Source organism: Aulostomus chinensis, chromosome 18 (assembly GCF_037954235.1).
Source record: "Aulostomus chinensis isolate RoL2024-O1b breed Wild chromosome 18, RoL_Achi_v1.0, whole genome shotgun sequence".
Taxonomy (NCBI): domain Eukaryota; kingdom Metazoa; phylum Chordata; class Actinopteri; order Syngnathiformes; family Aulostomidae; genus Aulostomus; species Aulostomus chinensis.
The window spans coordinates 13,687,501-13,708,808 of NC_141337.1; the positions used below are offsets into that span (position 1 = coordinate 13,687,501).

The following is a 21,308-nucleotide window of genomic DNA, read 5'->3' on the forward strand; positions in this document are numbered from 1 at the left end:
GGTAAAACAACTGTAAGGTGACGGGAGCCACATTTATTACCACCACTGTACCAAATATTGCGGATGTTTCCAAATAAATAAATAATGCTAGTTTTTCATTTTCAATGCCTTCTCTATATTCGGAAACGCGGCTGATTCCAAAATGCCAAATTGAATTGCTACTGATCATTATTTTCGGATGTATTGATCATTTCCATCGAGGCCCGTGCGTGTTTTAAGAAGCGTTCCTACCGCTACTATACATGCAGTCATGACAGTCAAGAAATAACTGGTCCAGAGAGGTGCAGGAGCCCGCGGTGCGCTCTGATACAGGCACGAACCATGGAGAACATGAAACATTCATGTTAACTAACTCCCCACGATTTCATGTTGGGAACGAATGCTGGTGTGTATGAGAACGGACTGAGACCGAGACACCCCGCAGCACTACCCTCCAGTGCAACCAGCCAGCCAACCGACCACACATTTAATTTCCTCACACCCACAATTGGCCGTTGGCAGAGACGCACAGAGAAGGAGACTGTAGATGGGCGTCCTCGTCTGCTAAAGCCAGTAGAACTGATCAGCAGAACTCAAGACAACCCCCTGTGCTTATTAGACGTTCTGATCCGGATGGGATGTAATGTTGTGTGGCTGTACAGCTGAGCATTGGTCTCCTTCCCCGCTGCTTCGTGAAGATTGGCTTTCGGTGTCAACAGAATGGCGCGGTTCGGAGACGAGGTACCGGCCAGGTATGGCGGAGGGCCCGGCGGAGGGGGCCCGGGCGGCCGTGGTGGTGGTAGACAAGGAGGACCCCACGGACACGGACACGGACACGGACATGGACACGGGCATGGACACGGACATGGACATGGACACGGTCCACCCGGGGGTCCGGGAGCCCAGAGAATGTACAAGCAGTCAATGGCGCAGAGAGCCCGGACTATGGCCCTGTATAACCCCATACCTGTGCGCCAGAACTGCTTCACTGTCAACCGCTCGCTGTTCATTTTCAGTGAGGATAACTTCGTGAGAAAATACGCCAAAAAGATCACCGAATGGCCATATCCTTTCATGGTAGCCAGGTAACCAGGTAGGTCAGGCGTGCAGGCACATGCTTGCTGTCTTGAAGGTGTGTATCAACCCAGGCCCATGTGAGCCAGGTAACAGGGGGGCCCAGTCCTCTGCACATGTAATTTATAGTTAATTAAGAGGCGGGGGCAGGAACACGCAGCCCCCCTTTATGAGGCTGTTGATCACCATCAATCACATTTGTTGGTAATTTCATGTCACATCTCGTGGGACTTTGAAATACGATTCCTGTGTGTGTGTGATTGTATTGGTGGTAGAGGAGAAGAAAGGGAAGGAGGGAGGAAGGGAGGGGGGAGGAGGGGTGGGGATGGGTGTCTAGGGGGCGCTACTGCTTGCTGATGTCAGCATGTGCAGAACCCAGCGCCTAGACCGGGTGTAGAGGAGCAGGAGGGGAGGGGTTTGGAAATAACCAGCCACAATGTGTGTGTTTGCCGCACAAGCTCTCCTATCACCATGAAGCAGGTGTCTTTCTAGATATTAGTATGTGTGTGTGTGTGTGTGTGTGTGAGAGAGAGAGAGAGAGAGAGAGAGAGAGCAGGTATGTAAGTATGATGATGGTAGACTATTAAGTTGCTCATCCTCTCCATTTTGGGACTTTTCCTCTTAATCACACCGGATGCAGATGTTACTGAATGAATATGCCATCATTTCAAGTTGTGTGTGTGTGTGTGTGTGTGTGTGTGTGTGTGTGTATAAAAATGCTCTTTCCAGCATCCAACATCCCCTGCAATTCTCATTTTTAAGAAACCAGCCCATTGCACCATTCTGAAGAAAAATAGCAAGTGATTTTAGTCATTTCATTTCTAAGACTCTGTGTGTGTGTGTGTGTGTGTGTGTGTGTCTGTCTGTCTGTCTGAATGCAGGCAAATGTGAAAATAAGTTTCTGTACGAGTGTTAATGACAAGAGTGGAAATTGGAGTAATGATTGTATTGATCGATGCTGATGCTTGAGCTGTGACATAACTACCCACACTAATTGGGCTGCTCTGGTGAAATGCAGGAGCTACTTATAGTGCCTCTGAATCACGTCTATTCACAATCTGAACGACAGATGTGTGTGTGTGTGTGTGTGTGTGTGTGTGTGTGTGTATGTGTTAGTAAGAGAGATAGAGAGAGGAAGTCTGATGTTATCACAGAGTTCATTTCCAAAATTTACATTTTAAAACATGACTTGGGTAACGTCACTCTCTAATTCTTAAAACGGTCTCCAGTTGAGGCTCATGTTGTCAATCGGTGGAGAGATCAGAGATGATTTGATTTATCGAAGCCAAAAGAAGACAGTTGTCATGATTTCTAGAAAAGATGAAGACCCCTTATTTGGTTGTTTGTCCAGACGTGTTTATTGCTTGGAAACCATAGAAGAAGAAAAAAAGGGATTTTTTTTTTTATTTGCAAATCTGACAGAAAAAAAGCAGGTGAACGCAGGTGTTACTAACCGCTTTTAATGAAGGGGTGGCGCTAAATACTAAATTCGTCATCGTAACACCTGAGTCCTGTGAAAGCAGCATCGACCATTGCATAATCTCTTAGCAGAACATATAAAAGAAAAATAATGGACACATTAGCAGGATATTGGCAATATTTCTGGACGTGTCATAGAGGAATATCGATCAAATTCATTGAGTCCACTGAGGGTTGTCTCAGTTCCTAGGTGTTATCTCTATCATGCGCTGGATCTGGATATGTGCCATATCATTGTTGATATCTCTGAAGAAATTGAGCATATTTTGATGGAATTTTACTGATGTATTTAGCTCCAGGAGACGGTATAGATCATGTTTTGGATCAGTGATCCGAAAGACCTATTTGTGGCATTTGGGAACAAAATGTTTGATTGGTTTTTAATGATCTGTCAACAAAGCCTCCTTCGTGCTCTCTCGTGGAACACTGAGGACCTTTTGTCACTTTTGACACCTCAGAATCACGAGTCGGGGTCCTATTGTTGGTGTACAAGAAAAAAAAATCCTTTCTCTCATTAGGTAGAAATTGTTGTCGCTCCTGTTCTGCTTCCTCTGCATATTTAGGAGGGTAGAAATAATCCATTTCTTTGTAGATGTAGTGGCAGGAGCGCTTATGGAACGACGCTGAACTGCTACATAAATGAAGCCCGTTTGGAGTAGGACCCTTTCTTAGTGGTACAAGTACCGGAGGGAAGACATATTCTCCAGTTTTGGCACTTATTTATGATGTTGCTTGGGTATGAATACTGGTATTGATTTCCATATGCATCTGTCAGAGCTATTTGCCTGGTGTTTGTGGTGTGTCTGTCCCTCCACCAATGGGAGCGTTTGATACACCAAGTCAACACAAAATCTCCGGAATAAGACTCTGTTCGCGTGTTGGGGTGTTCTAATATCACATTTGCATGTACGCCCCCACCCCCCACACACATACACACACGCTTCCCAGACAGTACTGTATGATGTTGCCCATCCTCTGGGTAACTTCAGCAGAACATTTGAGATTCTGACAATATGATTATTATGAGAAGGTTTTCATAACTTCCCTTAATTGGTACACCAAAATCTTTTTTTTATATAATCAGGTATTAGATCATCCATGATCATTCATTTGTTGTTGATATTGTTGCGCGTTTAATCGCCCTCACATTGGTATCGTTCCAGCTCCGACTAGCTTGCTGAAGCTTTGAGTTGTCTTGAGAGAGTTTTATGGCAGAAGGGGGTGTAGTGACAATACTCCCATCAATCATGAGGTTATTTCAGGTAACTCTGGAGACTTTGTGAAGGTGCCAAGTATATCAAGTGCTTTCATGCAAACAAATATGATTGATACCGAATGTATTATAGTGGTGTCATAAAGAACAGATCGCAAATAAATACTCTGTTGAAATGTAGTTTTAACACTGTATTTAAAAGGTGTTGTTTAGCTGCCTTAACTGTCCTATTGCATTGTGCTGAAACTCATTAATATGCAATAGGACAGTTAAGGCAGCTAAACAACACCTTCTTAAATACCCAGTGTTAAACTACATATCAACCAGCAGTATTTATTAGAGATCCTCGTTCTACTATGACACCACTGATACATACATTCCGGTATACAATCATTATTTTGTTTGCATCGTTGCACTACTTCCAGCATTTTCATGTTGTGTGTGTAGCGTTCTGATAATTCTCTCCTTGCCAAATGCGAGTGAACAGTGTGTTTATGCAAAGATGCAAATATCAGAGCAGGGGTGTTTATTGGAACTTTAGGGACCGGTGACATCCCCCCCCCCCCCCCAGGGTTCTTGCAACCTCCTGAAGATGGATAATCATAGAATTTAAGGGGGATCTCTGTCTTTGCTGTGGATTAATATCAACCTTGGGGACTCCCTCCCAGATTGGGAGCCCCAAGCAATTGACTAAAATGTCAGCCAAGATTCCCTCAACAACTGTTTGATAATCAGCATTACAGTGAAATAAAAGGGCTCAAAAATGACCCTTATTATCTGTATCGGTCTGATACTGGCTAAAATCACAAGATCACATGTTGTGAAAAAATGTGCGTATCCAGTATACCAGCTTCTTTGAGTTGACCTTACCGCTCTCACCTTGAACCTAAGTGGTCGAGGCAGACGGCTGCCGATGGCCTGTTGTAATGTTCCCGCCCATTAAAAGGCAATTTTTCACCCCCACTGTGTTTTCTCATGGGGGAATTTTTGGCAATTTTAAATATGAGCACAGTTCCAGACACGCTTCTTGAAAAGTGTCATGAGCTCTTTTGTTATGATTTGCAGTGTATTAATGACATTATCTTGAGTTATAGCCAACATTTGACTGTTGAATTTCAATTTATATTGTAATTATAACCAGATTCAAAATTTTCCCCAGAGCTTTGGTTTAATTATGAATATTTTAATGGCGTTAGCCACGTAAACAGTGCTGCTAAAAGTTTCAGCAATAGCAATGAAAAGAATTAGTCTTGCATAACGTTGTAGGTTATGTATATTGAATGTGGTGGGGGGGGGTTTTCTTCGATGGCTGGATTAAGCAAACTGCAGGGATAAAAGCAGTATCAGATTGGTTTCAGCAGATAAGGTTATCGACATCCATACCGAGCCGACACTTCCTTTCAATGCACCAAATGAACGAGTCTCCGTGGACTCACTGTGCCGAACCAGAATGACCCGCTGTTGAACTGACTCTGGACCCGTGGGACTACTACATTCACATTTATATACTCAGATATTCAGACAGATATTCGCTTGTTAAGTAGTATTAAGGAGTTCAAGGCTTTTTAATTTATGGGGGGGGGGGGGGCAACAGTTGTGTTTGTCAAATTAGACAATTTCCTCGCTAAATCATCTGAGAACACCTTTCAAACTCTGTTTGGGTCCAGATTTAGAATAATAGTACATGCAGTTCTATGTAGCTCCTTTGCCTTGTTGGTTCTACCACATCCTACATCACTTGAACTCTAAAAAAAAAAAAGCAAAAAAAAAAAGCAAAGTATGAATCTGAAATTATACGACGATAGGAGCTAGTCTAATGGGGCGACATGTTCGTACCGTTGAGTTACCAGCTGGAGCATCAGGCATTCTCCGACTTCCTGCTCGGATGCTGATGTGTGAAGCCAAGCGGGTAAATTTACCGAGCCACATTACTCTGTCGGAAATGCCAAACTGTATATGGCTGTCACTGATGGAATGAGGTATCAATAAACCCCCGGTCTGCATTATTTCAGTGAAACCTGCTCAGGTTTGGAGATGGTTTCTCATGTGGCAGGAATCAGAGATATGATTGATTTGAGGCAGATGGATTCTCTGGCTCACTGGCTGTTTTAAACTGGGTTACCAGCAGTCATAGCAAGTTAAGATATTAATACTGCTTCAATATTAAATCAAAGCTGAATTGCATTTGAATTGCACTGCATTATATTACTTAAAATCTATGATTTACCATAATCAGATCTCAGTCCTTGGATATCTGAGATATTTTACATAACATGTATTTGTTATCACAGAGAATATATCATGTCACAGACTGGGGGGCGCACACTGAAACTGAATAGGTCATCCTTTTGTCTCCTAGGAATAAAATCCTTCCCCCTTCTGTTGTCCTTCGGACATTTTACCCCAGATGACCCTCTGACCTTTCCTGAATCCATATTTGGTGTCATAGATCAGTTACTGTAAACCGTGTGTGAATGTGTGTGCGTGTGTAACACTGATTCTAACATCCCCTGCTATTTTTAACACAGCTCATTGCAGTATTCTGAAGAAAAATAGCATGTAGCACGCGATGCCTCTGCAATATTAGCACCAACATGAAGGTGCAAAAACACAAAAATACACTCACAGCTTCCACTGATGCTCATCAGGTTTTACTCCGTGTAAATGTACTATAAGCGCTGTTGTAAATGGAGAGAAAGTCAATGCGTTATGTTGTGGCAGTAATAATAAGCTCAGGACGGATGCAGTGGTTGGAAAAGTGTGTTTTTTATCAGTTAACCACATTTCCATAGCATTCAGCTACGACTGGTGAATCACTGTGGTGATCAGCCAGGTCTTTGACTGCCTTTGCAACCCTGCGAGTCGCTTCCAGCTGTCATAGTCACAGTATCCACAGACCAAAGAGAAGATTAATTAGAAACGCTGTTTTAGAGAGAGTGAAAGTGAAAGAGAGACACACCCAGGAACCAAGAGAGGGACCTGCTTGTTTTTGGGTGGATGTAGAGTCAGTGATCTATGTTCACTGCAGAATCTAAATTATTTATTGGCCTTTCTCCAGCTTGCAACTGTCAGCTGGTAACTTAACATCAGCCATGTTTACGTGCGTGTGTGGTTTATGTGTTTGCGTTTTCATTAGATCACAAGTCGATCATTTTGTATGGATCAGTCCGGCTTATTTTATTTATGGATGTGTTAATTTAGAAACACACACAGACATCTCTCTTTCTCTCCCCCTCTCTCTCTCTCTCTCTCTCTCTCTCTCTCTCTCTCTCCTCAATCTGGTCACATCCAGGCAGCCTAAAAATAACTGTTTGAATACAGCACTTTTCAGTAGCCCCTATTTTTTCCAACTCCCTTTTCCTCTCAAGTTTTCCATTTTTTACCAGGCCCATGTATACTCATGATATCTAAGAAACGTTAACAGACGTTTTTTGGTTCGTAATCCAAACGGGAGTGAGCAGTGAGTTGTGACAGTGCTGCGGTGAAGGTCCAGTTAGATTTAGCCGCAAAAATACTCGGTTGGGATTTGGGAGATTTAATGGTTTGGATTCAAATATGAGTAGATAGATTGTGGGGGGGAAAAACAACAACTGAAAAGCACTCAGAACTCTTCGTCTTAATTTTCTTCCTCTATCACTTCTGTGCTTTAATGAACGCTGCAAGCAAATTGAGCGGACCCTCGCAACCCCGCGAACGTTGTAGTTTGGCTCATCTGTGGAGGGAGAGGGTGAAACCTGATCATATTCTGATTTTTCAAGAAGGAGCAGACGAATGTGTGCACTGTGGTGTATGCGGAACTTCCTTGGCGAGGTAATAATCTTGCAAATATTCTGATGTCTCGCTAAAAACACTCGGTTCTGTCACGTCTGATGTAGGTTAAATATTGTTTAAAGTGCATCATCTTTGACGGGTGTATGAAGTGACTAAGAACAGCCTGACCTGGCAGTCAATCACACATATAGATGCTTCGCGTGTGTGTACGCGTGTGAACGCGTGTGTGTGCAGGTTAAAGCTGAACTTCCTGAAATGAAATTAAAACTTCTTTGTGAGAGAACATCTGAAAGGGAAATAAAGAAAAAATTAAATGAGACAGAAGAGAGGGATGGAGAGAGAGAGAGAGAGTGAAGAGGTGGAAGTTAGTAGGACAGAAACGCTATAGAGGGAGTTATGAGCCACGATGGAGAAAGAGAGAGACACACAGTCAAACTGCCTGTCTGCATATAAATCATTTAACACAAAGTGATGGAGAGACAAACACTCAGGGTTGGTCAGCTACACTGCAGCAAGAACACACACACACACACACACACACACACACACACACACACACACACACACAAGTGGGTTTCTTTCATATTTACTGTTACCTTACATTTATTCCTCTGGGACCATTTTCCCAATTGTATGGCTTAAGTGTAACATTAAATGGTTTCCCGTAACACGTCTGGTTAAACAGATTTTCTCGTCAATAATGTGACCAATGAGTCGCAGTGTCTGCTAACACAAACACAAACCTTTATCCCTCTCTTTTCCTCACTCTGTCCACTTTTTCACTCTCCCTTTGACTGATGGGAGCTGAAGTTTTGTCATATCCACTCCTGTTTTCACTACCTATACTTATTTCTGTTTCTCTCAAACCTGATCTGTCTGTCTGTCTCTCTCTCTCTTGCTCTCTCTCTCTCTCTCTCTCAATCTCTCTCTCTCTCTCTCTGGCTCCCTGTCACTGGCTCTCCTCCACTAAAGCTTGTCCTTCCTCTAATCGGTTGCTTCCGTTTTTTGTGATGCTAATTTAAGCGTTTGTTAGATGTATTGGGGTATTTTTTTTCAGAACATCCTGACAGCTGCATGTCCTGTTCAGTTCTTTGTGTGCATGTGCGTGTGTGTGTGTGTGTGTGTGTGTGTGTGTGTGTGTGTGTGTGTGTGTGTGTGTGTGTGTGTGTGTGTGTGTGTGTGTGTGTGTGCGGGGGTGGGGGTGGTCCAATCTGCCTACCTCATGCATTTTTTGACTGTGTGGAATGTAATGTGGAATAAATGTGTGAACTGATCCATATCCTGAGTCCCTCCAGGCAGTCTCAGCACTGAGGTTTGCATGAGCTCACAAAGAAGCACAGAGAAATAAATATGTTCCTTTACTCCTCTGGATGTAGCAAAACAGACATAATTGGTTTTTGGAAACTTAGAATCATTTTATAATTGTAATTTTTGGTTGAAACCAGGCAGCACGGTGGTGCAGTGGTCAGCACTGTGGCCTCACAGCAAGAAGGTTCCAGGTTTGAGCCCCGGCTCCAGCACGGGATCTCTCTGTGTGAGTCTCCATGTTCTCCCTGTTCCTGTGAGGGTTCTCTCTGGTACTCCAGCTTCCTCCCACAGTCCAAAGACATCAAGAGGGGACGAGGCTGATTGATACTCTAAATTGACTGTAGGTGTGACTGTGACAGTGAATGGTTGTCTGTCTCTATGTGTTGGTCCTGTGATGGACTGGTGACTCGTTCGGAGTGAACCCCGCCTCACACCCGAAAGCCGCTGGGATAGACTCCAGCCCCCCCGCGAGCCTTAACAGGATAAACAGAAGAAAATGGATGGATGGATGGATGGTTTAAACCAGTGTGTCTCTTTGGTGTGTGTGTGTGTGTGTGTGTGTGTGTGTGTGTGTGTGTCTTTTATTGAAATGTGTCTGTATGTCCTCCCTCTCTCTTACATTACATAGAGGTGGAGAACACTGAGTTCATTCAAGGCTGTAAGGAATCTACATTTCTCTCTTCCTCTCCCTCCCTCTGCTTACAAAGCACTTCACACATCGAAGCTAACATGATATTTTATTTGCATTTTTCAAAAAAAAAAAACTATATCAAAAATTAATAATTGTATTTCATCATAAAATGTGAGGAGCTTAAGATTAATTCAGCCGGAGCGTCTGTGTATCTTTGCATTCACAATTTCTTTAGCAGTCTTTTCTAGTTCATGCTAGCGAAGTCATACAACAGTTGCGTGATACTGTAGCACAATATTAGCCCGACGTACCACGCTCCACAGTGACTAATGCCCTAAATTAGCAGATGTAGCAGCAAGCTAACTCACCCTGTGAAAGCTGAATGACTGATGGGTGAATTTAGCATTATCGGTATGAAATTGGTGTGTTCCTGCAAGCATGAACACACACACATACACACACACACACACACACACACACACACACACACACATTCTCTTTTTTTTTCAAAGGAAGAAAGAAATTTTGATAAAAGTTTACACATATATGTAATTGTTGTGAAATTGTTGCTGTTTCACATAAAGCAGTTCAAAATACATACCAGTATGGATGTACTTCATAAAAACTGTTGCTAATCAAATAAGCTAGTGCATATTCAACACTCCAAATCAATAAGGGAAGAAGCTAACGCTAACCTCAAGATGAGCTAAGGGTGAAATTCATTAGTCGGTTTATATTCTGACAAGCTTTGGCGAGATAATGAAAGAAAGGGATCACAACTGCATTTTTGATTTGGTCAGCATCATTCAATTATTGAAATGAATTATAATTTCATTTTAAAATTTTTGCATCAAACACCATACTCATTGATGTTGTATCATATTCTATTTTCCCCAATGTGTGATCTGATATCGTGATGCAATACTCCAGAGTAGCAAATCAGTAAAGCTGATGCAAATGCTAACGCTAACACCAACCCATGAAAGTTGTTTTGTCAGTTAAGTTGATTGGCCTGAACAGCTGATTTAATATTTAAGTCTCCGCTGCATGAGTACGTGTGAGTGTGTATGTGTCTGCGTGCGTGTGTGTGCGTGTCATGTGTGTTGCTTTGTTCCACTATAAATCTGGACTCCAAAATCCAGTGGCCTAATACTGTATATTTGTGGGGTTTGCCGAGCTTTGTGGGTTTAAAATGGTGGACCCCACAACTTTAAATAGCTTTTTGAGGGTTAAAATTATTTTTAGGGTAAGTATTAGTATTAGAACCATGGCTAGGATTAGACATTCATCTTTGACTGTTTGAGAAAAGGTGAATTATCTGTTCTCTCCATGCATGTGGGCTGTTCTACGATGTTTCATCATTTTGGAAAAGGCATTCCTTGTTAGGTACATTTGTAAAATTATTGCTTTGTCATCCTGAATGTATTCAGAAGTTTAAAGCCGACAGTTCAAGTTCTCAGCTCACATAGGGTAAAGATGGTGTGTTAAGTCTTTAGGCTGATGCTGTTTGAGCAGAACATTTTGAATTTGAGCCATCGTGTTCTCATCAAGGACATCGCAGTCCTGTACTATCATGTCTCGTTGCATCGTCTAAAGCCTGTTCTGTTAGCATCATTCATATTATCGTTGGGCCAGTGTGCGTTGCCTCATCTAAATTTGCATGTGTACTTTGACTTTTCCCATTGTATTCTCTTCATTCTTCACTCTTCAGGGCCTTGTTTTTAAGCGGTGTACTCTTATTAAGTTTCAGTTTCAGTGTAGTCTGGATGTGTTTGTGTTGTGTGAAGATATGTGTCTTTGAAAACGTGTGCCTGTGCACGTGTGTGTGTTAGAGTGCGTGTGTCTGGAAGATGGTCAGTGACGTGGGGTAGAGCTATTTTTGGGATTCTGATACGTGGAGAGAGAAGAGATACAGGGAGAGAGAGTCTGTGATGGATTGATTTTTTTTCTTGCTCGTGTTCTTCAGTCACGTGCTGTGTCGGTTAAACCTGCTGGAAAGCTGCTTTAATACCTGCAGGGTGTGCTGCCACACGTGCACACACACACACACACACACACACACACACACACACACACACACACACACACACACACATTGCCAGTGAAAAGCAGGCACACAGTTAAATTAACAAGCACTGTCAGGTATAGCAACACTGCAACACATACCACCGTCAGCATCTTGTAAAAAGTGATAACTCTGCTGTATGTGGGTGATCAGGGAGACGCGGCAGCAAGGCTGAGACAGACCCAACACACAACATATGCAATATAGAATATACGGGGTGGCTGCCTGCAAGGACTATACACTGACTGATGCTAAATCATACTGAGAGAGGCCAAGCAGGGCTAAACTGGCCTTCGGGCGCTCCCATTTACTTGGTGATGCAGTCAAACATGGTGCCAAAGTGGGATAAATGAAGAATCATTAAATTTTTGTTGCAATGAGGCATGGACGTGCTTTTGGTTTCATGTCAGGCTGTATTTAGAGCGTGTGCAGAATTTTGAGAGGAGATTGTTCCCATATATAGCATTTCTCCTCATCCTGCCATGACGGGCCTGAGAGCTGCACAATTAAAATTTAATCCAAATTGCAGTAAGGTCTACTGCATATTTTCAAAGAAGACACAATATTTTGTGTTTAAAATAACATTAAGAGTGTGTTAAGATACCTTTTGAAAAGATGTCCTGCCTACACATCATATTCTAAACGCTTGAGAAAACATCTTTGACCTCCATGAAATGACACCATTAGCGTTTTAATGGACTTTTCAATGAAAATGAGAATAATGATATAACGAATCCGGATTCTTTCTAATATCACAAATCATATTGCTTTTAAAATTTCACTCCTAATAGTACAAGTTGTGCAGCCCTAATGTACACAAGAATTGAAAACTACATCTCTTGACTTAGTATTGTAATATTCAAAATAACGTACCTTGAAAATATCATGAAATAGTGAAGGTATTGTTTTATTTTGACTTTTAAATGGGAGAACTGTGTATTTTCTATCTGATATGAAACTAAAATGTTAGATTCTATTGAAGAATATTCGATAGCAATAAAATGAAGCACTCCAACCATGTCTCCTATCTTTTGTGCCAGCTGATTATCAAAATAATTAGATAGGTTTCAGTGTGTAATCCCATTCATTTGATCGAATCAGTGCTTCTGAGGGGAAAGTGACAAGAAAATGAAGTAATCATTTGAGCTGTTCAGCCGCTGCTCTGCTGCATAATGTAACAGGGCAGAGAGAGAGAAGAGAGAGAGAGAGAGAGAGAGAGAGAGAGAGAGAGGCGAAGGGAAAGGAGTGAGATATACCAAGGAATTGACAGAGAATCAGGGAGGCTGTAAAGTTCAACTTCCTCCTATTTTCTTATTCTTCAGAAAAGTATAGCAGAACTAATGATCTTCGCATGTGCACACTTAACACACACACACACACACACACACACACACACACACACACACACACACAGATATAGAAGATGGTGGGAACTTTTGCGTTGTTTTTATTTTCCAAACTGCAAAATCACGCAAAAATTGTGAAGCGAAAGTTAAAACTTAACTTCAGCCTTTTTGTGAAGCTTTAGTTAAAAAAAAAATTCAAATAAACATTGGAAGTCAGTGTTGTAAACAAATAATCTGGCTAGGTAGTCTGTGTGAAAGTAAGAAGGGCTCCCATTATCATGCTAGGTTTATTAATAGGGAGACTGGCAGCTTCCCAAAGGGTAGCAGCTGCTCTGGACTCCATTGGCAGACGAGTGTACCGTAGTGAAGTGGAATGCAGTGTTGGTGTATGTGTGTTGTGTTCAGTTCGTACATATGACGACGTGTGCGCTTGAATGGCAGGAATATGAAGGTTATTGAAGGGTGGACATTTGGGGAATAGTCCGCATATGTGTGGGTGCACGGTGGGGTGTAAATAGCTGCTCAGAGTGTGTTTGCGTGTCATACATCATTGTGACCTTGCAACCAACACAATTTTTGCGTCAAACAAACAGATTAAATTTTAAGAAAAAAGACGTGGTTACATACATTCATATCTTGCTTTTGCAACAGTGTCAAGGTCTCTGACACTCCAGGCTGACAGTCAGTTTGGCCCGTCGTTGAAAGCCTGCGATCCTCAGTTCTGATTGGCTGTTCAGCTACAGTGAATCAGCTCACTGTAAGAGAAATGAAAGTGAGCAAATCGCCAACCGAGTTTCAGCAAGAGGGCACGAAGTATTTCTAGTGCGATCTCACATATTCTCAAGTTGCAGTAGGTGTGTCAAAACAGAGCGATCCTAGATCTTTCCCAGTCCAATATAGACTACTGCCCCCTACTGGTGAGGTTATTTCCCATCAAGCAGAAGCGGAATGTTCATGCTAGTTGCATGTCAGCTTGAGTTAATGTGGTGTGTTCAAGTGCAATGTTTGGGCCCAGACAGGTGCTGTTAGCTAACAGCCTGTGAGTGCTGGTTAGTGGATGTTTGTCTCTGTTTTCATTCCTTTCACCGTCACTGAAGTAGTGACGATAGTGTGACAGACCTTTTGTCTTACCTTGATATTTTCTCTGAGGACACGTGACCATAATGAGGCTGAATCTGTGTTATGAGTTGATCAACACCACGTTCAGAGGTTGCTTGCAAGCCACCACTCAAGATAACGTGTTCCTGCAGGATGCCCCGTTGTACCCTACAGGGAGAGCCACGGTCCCAAAGGAGCCTACAGGATCTTACTATTGAACAGGAGAGGGATTGGACGGACTATCATCAATATGTGCAGAAAATGTGGCACCACGGGGACATTGCCAAGATGAGGATGTTCCTCCAGAATTGATGACAGGACAATCTATCAATCAATCAATATGAGGGATGGCAGCCAAGAAGAGTGTGGCAACATTGAAAGTGCAGAACTTCTTTTTTTTTTTTTTTTTTTTTAATCAGCGCAGGGACTGGTCGCTCCAGTCCTTTCATGGGATAACAGGCTTCCATATTCTGCTCATTTAAAGCTTTCAAAACCTTTTGCGATTCATCAGAAATGATTTGTTTGGAATGGAATGTCCCGGTCAGATTCCGGAGAAAACCAGAGGAAGGATATAAAGAGCAGGAGATTCCCTGATGGAGCTTGAACTAAATAAATTCATGGAAATGCGGGCATGTTAAGAGAATACACACCGCAAACGAAAGTCTCAGCTGAAGTACAGTGAAAACGTGTCACCACGAGACGAGAGTGCGCACATTTACGCTTCTAACTGCAGTTTCTTCTCTTTAAAAATATCGGTATGATCTTGTATCTTATATATGAATTATAGAGCATTAGCTTTCATAGATATGGGTTGCAAGAGTGAATAAGAACAGCCTTATTCCAATCAGGTGTGTAGATCTTTTATATCCTCCCTGACACACACAAAAACATGCATGTAATTGTCGTAACAGCTATTTAATACCCTGCCCACACACTGGCATCCTGCATCAGGATTACAGACATCCAATTATGAGACATATCTGAGATATTTCAAAATGTTTGCACATATGTTCATGTCGCGGTGCGGAAATGTGTGAAGTGTGTCAATACACGGAAGCATGCTATGATTTCACATGGAGACGGTGACACGCACCCACACACAAACGCACGCGCACACATACATGCACGCATGCTGTATATGTGACAACGACGTGTATAGTCTCCCACCCACTCGGTTCCATCTAATCCTCCTCCCTCTTTCACAGCACGTGTGTGTTCTGCCACTAACCTACTTTCCACAGAGCATACACACTGCACAGGAGAAGAAAATACCGCAATACTCTCACACCCCTCTGTCATTCCTTCGCCTTATCCCTCATTCAGCGCTCCTGCGCTCTTCGTCTCTGCCCTTCCTTATTCTGTCACCCCCCCATTTCCTCTCTCTCTCTCTCTTTCTTTCTCTCTCTCCTTTATTCCTCACCACTCACTCTTTTCAATCACGTCTGTGCCCACAGGACACTTTCTTTCTCTCTGTGTCTCTCTTTCCTCCCCTCCCCTCTCGCTTTCATTTCATTTAGCTCTCCATACATTTCCCCTTTCCGACATTTTTTTCCTTAATACCCTCTCATTCCCTGTCTCTTGATGTTGGTGCATTTGCTGATGCGGCATCTCTTTCCTTCCCTCTCCCTCGCTCTCTCTCTCTCTCCCTCTCTCATTCAATATTGAATGGAGATGGCATGATAGAGATAAGGATGATTGATGGGCCGGCTCAGTAAGAGAAAGGTGGACTGAGGAGTGATGGGAAAGAGAGATGAAGAAAGATACAAGAGAGAAAAGAACAACAAAGGTTAGGGATGAGAATACTGTACAGGAGGAGGTGGGATGTAGACGACGAGAGGGACAGTGGACGCTAGCTGGACAGGTAAAGAGAGAGAGAAAATATGCTTTATTGAAGAAAAAAGAAGGAGGAACTGAGAATGTAAAGATGGTCCATAGCAGTGATGGCCAAGGTTAAGAAAAGGCTAGTATTTGCGTGTATATGCTTGTGCGTCATTTGGCTCCAGTGGTGCACTTTGAGGGCCTCGCTTCCCTCTTGGCGAGACATTTCTTCCTATGACCTACAGTACTATACTCTTCCAATCACACACACACACACACACACACACACACACACACACACACACACACACACACACACACACACGCACAGACAGATAACGAAAAGCAAGCATATGCAGAACAACGGGTAGGAAGGGAAACAGGGGAAATGAAAGAGAGAGACGGAGGACAAAGAAAACATTTGATAGATGAAGGGCAGGGGAGCGGGGAGGGAGAAACTCATCTCTCTCTTTCTCTCTCTCTCTCTCCCTCTCTTTCTCTCTCTCTCCCTCTTTTTCTCTCTCTCTCTCTCTCTCTCTCTCACTCTCCCTTGCTCTCTTCTTGCTTTTGACTCCACCATGCTGCTATATATAGCCATTGAAGAAGAAGGAAGAGGCAATTCATTATTGAAGGTTTATGGCAAAGTGTGAGTCATTTATTCATGGACTGGATATATATATATATATATATATATATATATATATATATATATATATATATATATATATATATCTCCAAACTCACTAGAATTTTTTTTACTGTTTTTCGATTTGTTTTACAGTTTGAAACTGGTGTTACTCGTTAATTACTGTTGCAGCTTTGTTCTGTAGAATGTGGTATGAACACCTACATATTAACATACAGCCATACTCACACATTATACATTCGTAATTAAAACTGTTTTTATGATTGATGTTTGATCCTTGACTGACTCCTTACTCCATTTGAGTGGATGATTCTTGCCACCATCATTGCCAACTGCATTGTCCTCGCTCTGGAGCAACATTTACCTGATGGAGACAAGACGCCATTGTCTGAGCGCCTGGTAAGATATAGACAGTAAGAGCCATATGTGAATGTATATCAGGTGAGAGTTCTGATGCATCACTGAGTTCATTTCAGTGGGGAGGCACATGTTCGTGGTATTGTCACACCTACCTTAATGTGGTCTGAACCAGTATAAGCGGTGTATAGCGGGGACTGTGATCCAGACCAAACTTTGGTCCAACCTAAGGAGGTGATTCATTTTAAAACATTCGTCAGGACCTCATATAGAGAAGAGGAAACGAAACATTAAATTTAACAAAATGAATCCGCTATTGTGTTTTCAATATCAACCGTGTCAGACAATCGCTCATCTACAAACCAATCAAAGTCAAGCGTGTGGAGACGCAGCTCCCATGATGTCAGGATTGAGGCTGTGCAAAGTTTTTTAATGGGCCTGCAAAACTGAATTGTCAAACCAGAACTAACAAGTTCAAATGTGCACAATGGAGCAGAAACACGAACCTTGCTTTGGACATTAAGGTGTCAGACACAAAGCTGTATATAGACGTGTTTGTCAGACACAAACCAGTTATTGATATACTCAAGAAAAACGTAGATACATTCAGATTCTCTCGTCTCCACGTAGCTAACACCCACATTGAAGTTTGAAACCCACAAAAGTTGACACATTTATGAAAGCTCTCTTGTCTTTTTTGACCTTCCTCCATCTTCCTCCCTCTCTCCTCTCCTTGCTACCTCTCTCCTCAGGATGACACAGAGCCGTATTTCATTGGGATCTTTTGTTTTGAATCTGGAATAAAGATCTTGGCGCTTGGGTTCGCCTTCCACAAGAATTCCTACCTGAGGAACGGATGGAACGTCATGGACTTTGTGGTGGTGCTCACAGGGTAAGTCACTAGAAACCTGTTAAAGATGTGGTTTTCTGCTTTCCTCACCTACACTGGTTTGTCATGTGTGTGTTTGCGGATGTGTCCTTTTCCCTGCTCCTTTGTCCTAATGAATGGCCCCATCCTGGGAAAGGCAGCAGTCAGATCACACAGCAGAACTGCAGGCAGCCAGCAGCCTGGGTAGTGAACAAATGCCACGACAATATACACAGCGCCGGGGGGGTAGGGGGGCTGAGGGGTGGGGTTGGGGGGGGAGGTGGGGGGGCGCACACGAGAGAGAAAAAAAACCTAAGTAGGTGTCAGTAGCTAAGAAGAGAAAGATAGAGGAATAGGAAGAGCAGCATCTTATCTCTTTCAGAAAGACAGACTCAGACCAGCAGAATAGAGAATGTGTAAGCCAGGCAATGAAGGTAAATACAGTATGATGCTAAAAAAAAACAACAACAAAAACGTGGAAGTAGAAGGAAGAGTTGGATTTGCATGCTAGTGTGACTAATTGGATTATTGTAGGAAGTAAGAAGATCAACACAGAAAAGGACTACAGAAACAAAAAGGGCAGTAGTGTGGAAAAGTAACACAATTCAATTGTTTATCTTTTTCCAACTTTTTTCAATGTATTCCTCCGTGATGCGGCTGTTGAACATCCATCTATACGAGATCATTCCTGAAAGAAACAGTCAGCTGTCTTTCTTTTGTAAGTGCTGCAGGGTGTTTCTGTGAAAGGATTGTGATTTAGTGGCGACTGGTGAAAAATACTCTTCAGTCCATCCCGATACAATGTAACACAAACTGCAGGATGTTAGGGCTCTGCCAGGCAGTTACTAATGACTTTGCCAGTAAAGAATAAAAAAAAAAAAAAACATAAATGGAGTTTTAATTTTAGCCAATTATTTAGCGAAAATTGAGAGTTTCAAACCATGGCACAAAGAGGCAGTCATTAGCCAACTGATTATTCTTAGGTGTGCTTTGGGCGTGTCACCAATCAAACCAATCAGAGTACTTCAAGAGATTCCCTTTAAAGCCTAGGTTTCACCAGGACTTGGTGTTACACTCTTTCAATGGCATATGGCCTCTCCTGGCACTCAAGCACATCATATACGGGAGCAGCAGGGATCCACTGATCGGAGGTAACGCAGGCCTGGGAGGAGGTGGTGGCTAATGTTTCTGTGTTTTCAGGCATCAATAGAACCACATTGCAATGCAGCGCATCTGCTTGTCTTATTGATTTGGCCTTTAAATAGCATCTCACTCATAATGCCAAAGACCAGCCTCCTCTTGGTCTATGGTGCAAAGGTTTTCTGGTGTCCCAAAATAGCAATGGGCCATGGCTGCGGCAGACCACGCCTCATCAACATACTTAAGTGCCTGCTGGAGACGACAGACTGCAAGTTCCTTTGCTAGTTAAAGGGCAAGGGCGCTTGGCAGGAAAAGATCATTTGCACCAGCATGAAGCTAGCAATGATGCTTTCGCTTGACCGAACACCAGCTTGCGCCATGTGTGTATAGGATCCCTTATGTCAGTATGTAAATAGTCAGCTATAGGCTGTGTGGCTGTGCAGTATGACCTGGAAGCTTATTTTCCCAAAGATAATGGTTTCATTGTATATACTGCACATTAGTGTGAATTTTAAACACACCAAAACTTCAATTTTTTTTATCTTAAATACGTTTATTGTTAAAATATAAGTGAAACAAAACCTTATATCAGCCCTCTGACGGCCAGACATCACTGTTATTTATAATAATATCTCGTGTAAACTTTGTATTAAATGTCTCTATAGTCAAAGTGAAGTGTGTCTTTCGAGCTAATGAGAAGTGTGTAGGCCTACTGACCTGCTCTGTTTGTCTGTCACAGCCACGCACAAAATAGCCAACTCTACCATCCTCTGACAAAAATATCCACTGAGTTTTTCCTTTTTTGCAACATTTCCCGAGTTCACTTAGTTATTTTGACATTTAAACCGAAAAGGTACTATTGTTTTGTTAGAAACTAAACCGATGCCTCAAACTTGCTATTGCGTGTGTCCCTTCATTTAAAAGTGACATCAAAATAAGCATGTGATACATCCAGCTTTAAAACAAGGACCTTAGTTCTTTTGCACCCCAAATTATGGCAGAAACATGCACTGCTTCTGTCGGCCTGCAGTACAGTAGACCAGGCTAATAGTTTGCAAGCTATATTGTCAGAATTAGTCATAAGATGAGTTACAGTATGTCTTTAAAAGCTTAGGTTTGCTGTTTTTTTCCTTCCACTCTTGAAAACTTGCATTATTTGGCCTATAAGCTGTGCCGCTTCACTTCATTTTGACGGCTATAATATTGTTTTCTTGCATCATTTGCTCAGTTAACCAGTCACATGTAAAATTGTGTCACTATTGAATTGAGTGAAATGCCGTCTGGGGGTGCTGGGGGCTTGCAGCTTCGTATGTTCAGGTGCTTGCATGGTTGTGTATGTGCTGATTTGAAGAGCTTACGTAAACCTCTCTCATCTTTGCTGACGAAGCACTAGCGAAACTAATGATACCCCCCCTACACACACACACACACACACACACCACCACCACCTCTCCCTTCCTCCTCCAACTGGCGCTTTCTCATATTCACACACAGTCTGGCAGTGTGTCCTTATGCTTTAATAAGAGCAATCTTGAAGGCAAGCTCATCCCAGCGTGGCACAACAGAGGGACTGTAAGAAAGAAGGAGTGAGAAGACGAGTGTCAGCGAGACAGCAGGGTGTAGTGAGATGCAGAGAGGAGTGACGGGGGGCAGAGCAGAAGACGAAACCAGGCAGTCCTTAAATCTTCCTGGAAATGGATGGTGGCATGTAATCCCCCCGTGTTTAATGGAAGGGAATATTCATTATTTGAGTGTAAAACCCTGTTAGCAAGCTTGGCACAACTGTCAGAGTCTCCCATTCCAGATATACATAAAGCTGTCTGTTTGTCCACATTACCTCGAGCTAAATTACCTGTAGGTTATTCTTGAGGGTTTATATCAAATTATTCAGATGTGTTAGCCCCAGCGTAATCTCTGCTTCACACACGTGGATTATTACCTGAAAAACCCTAAAATTAAAAAGGGAAAACACCCTTTTTAACAGATCGTAGAGCACAACTAGTGTTGGGTTTAAAAACAAGTAGAGATTAGCACATCTCTCACCTGATACCAGGGGGGCCCATAACAGGTAAATATGTCTACGCACCAGAAGTGGATTATTGCATATCCAGAGAAAATTATGTACTAAATTAACTATGACAACATGGATCAAAGGATATTGTAGCAAAAATTTAAAATGACATCAGCACTCACGTCTCAACTTGAGATGTGGGTTAAATTCTTGAGCTAAGATGTATAGTTAACATTAGCTTCAGATAATTTACAGAAAAATTTGAATAAAAAAGTTTATTTGACAGAATAAAATGCATCAGTAAATACCTTACTTTGAATTTCAAAGTGTTTATGTGTCTTAAAAACATTGCTAATGAGTGGCTAAATGAGACTACAAAGTTTGTCACGTGTGTGATGTAGTTAGCATAACGCTAACACTGTATTTGAAATAACTGCGCTTTGGCTTCAAAAATCATTTTAGCGATTATCTTGCTGAACGAAGTATGTAAACCTCATGAACACC

The 21,308-nt window shown here is 42.3% G+C and overlaps 1 protein-coding gene across 16 annotated transcripts in view; it reads left to right on the forward strand.

Moving 5' to 3' along the window:
* cacna1aa (calcium channel, voltage-dependent, P/Q type, alpha 1A subunit, a) overlaps positions 1-21,308 on the forward strand; it is an 87,392-nt gene that overhangs the window by 394 nt on the left and 65,690 nt on the right. For all 16 annotated transcript variants that reach the window (XM_086183824.1, XM_086183810.1, XM_086183811.1 and 13 more), the window contains exons 1-3: positions 1-1,042; positions 16,721-16,827; positions 17,538-17,677. The exon at positions 1-1,042 is cut by the window's left edge and continues 394 nt beyond it. In XM_086183824.1, the coding sequence (XP_086039950.1) occupies positions 700-1,042; positions 16,721-16,827; positions 17,538-17,677 (590 nt within the window). In that variant the 5' untranslated portion in view covers positions 1-699. The remainder of the gene's footprint in view (positions 1,043-16,720; positions 16,828-17,537; positions 17,678-21,308) is intronic.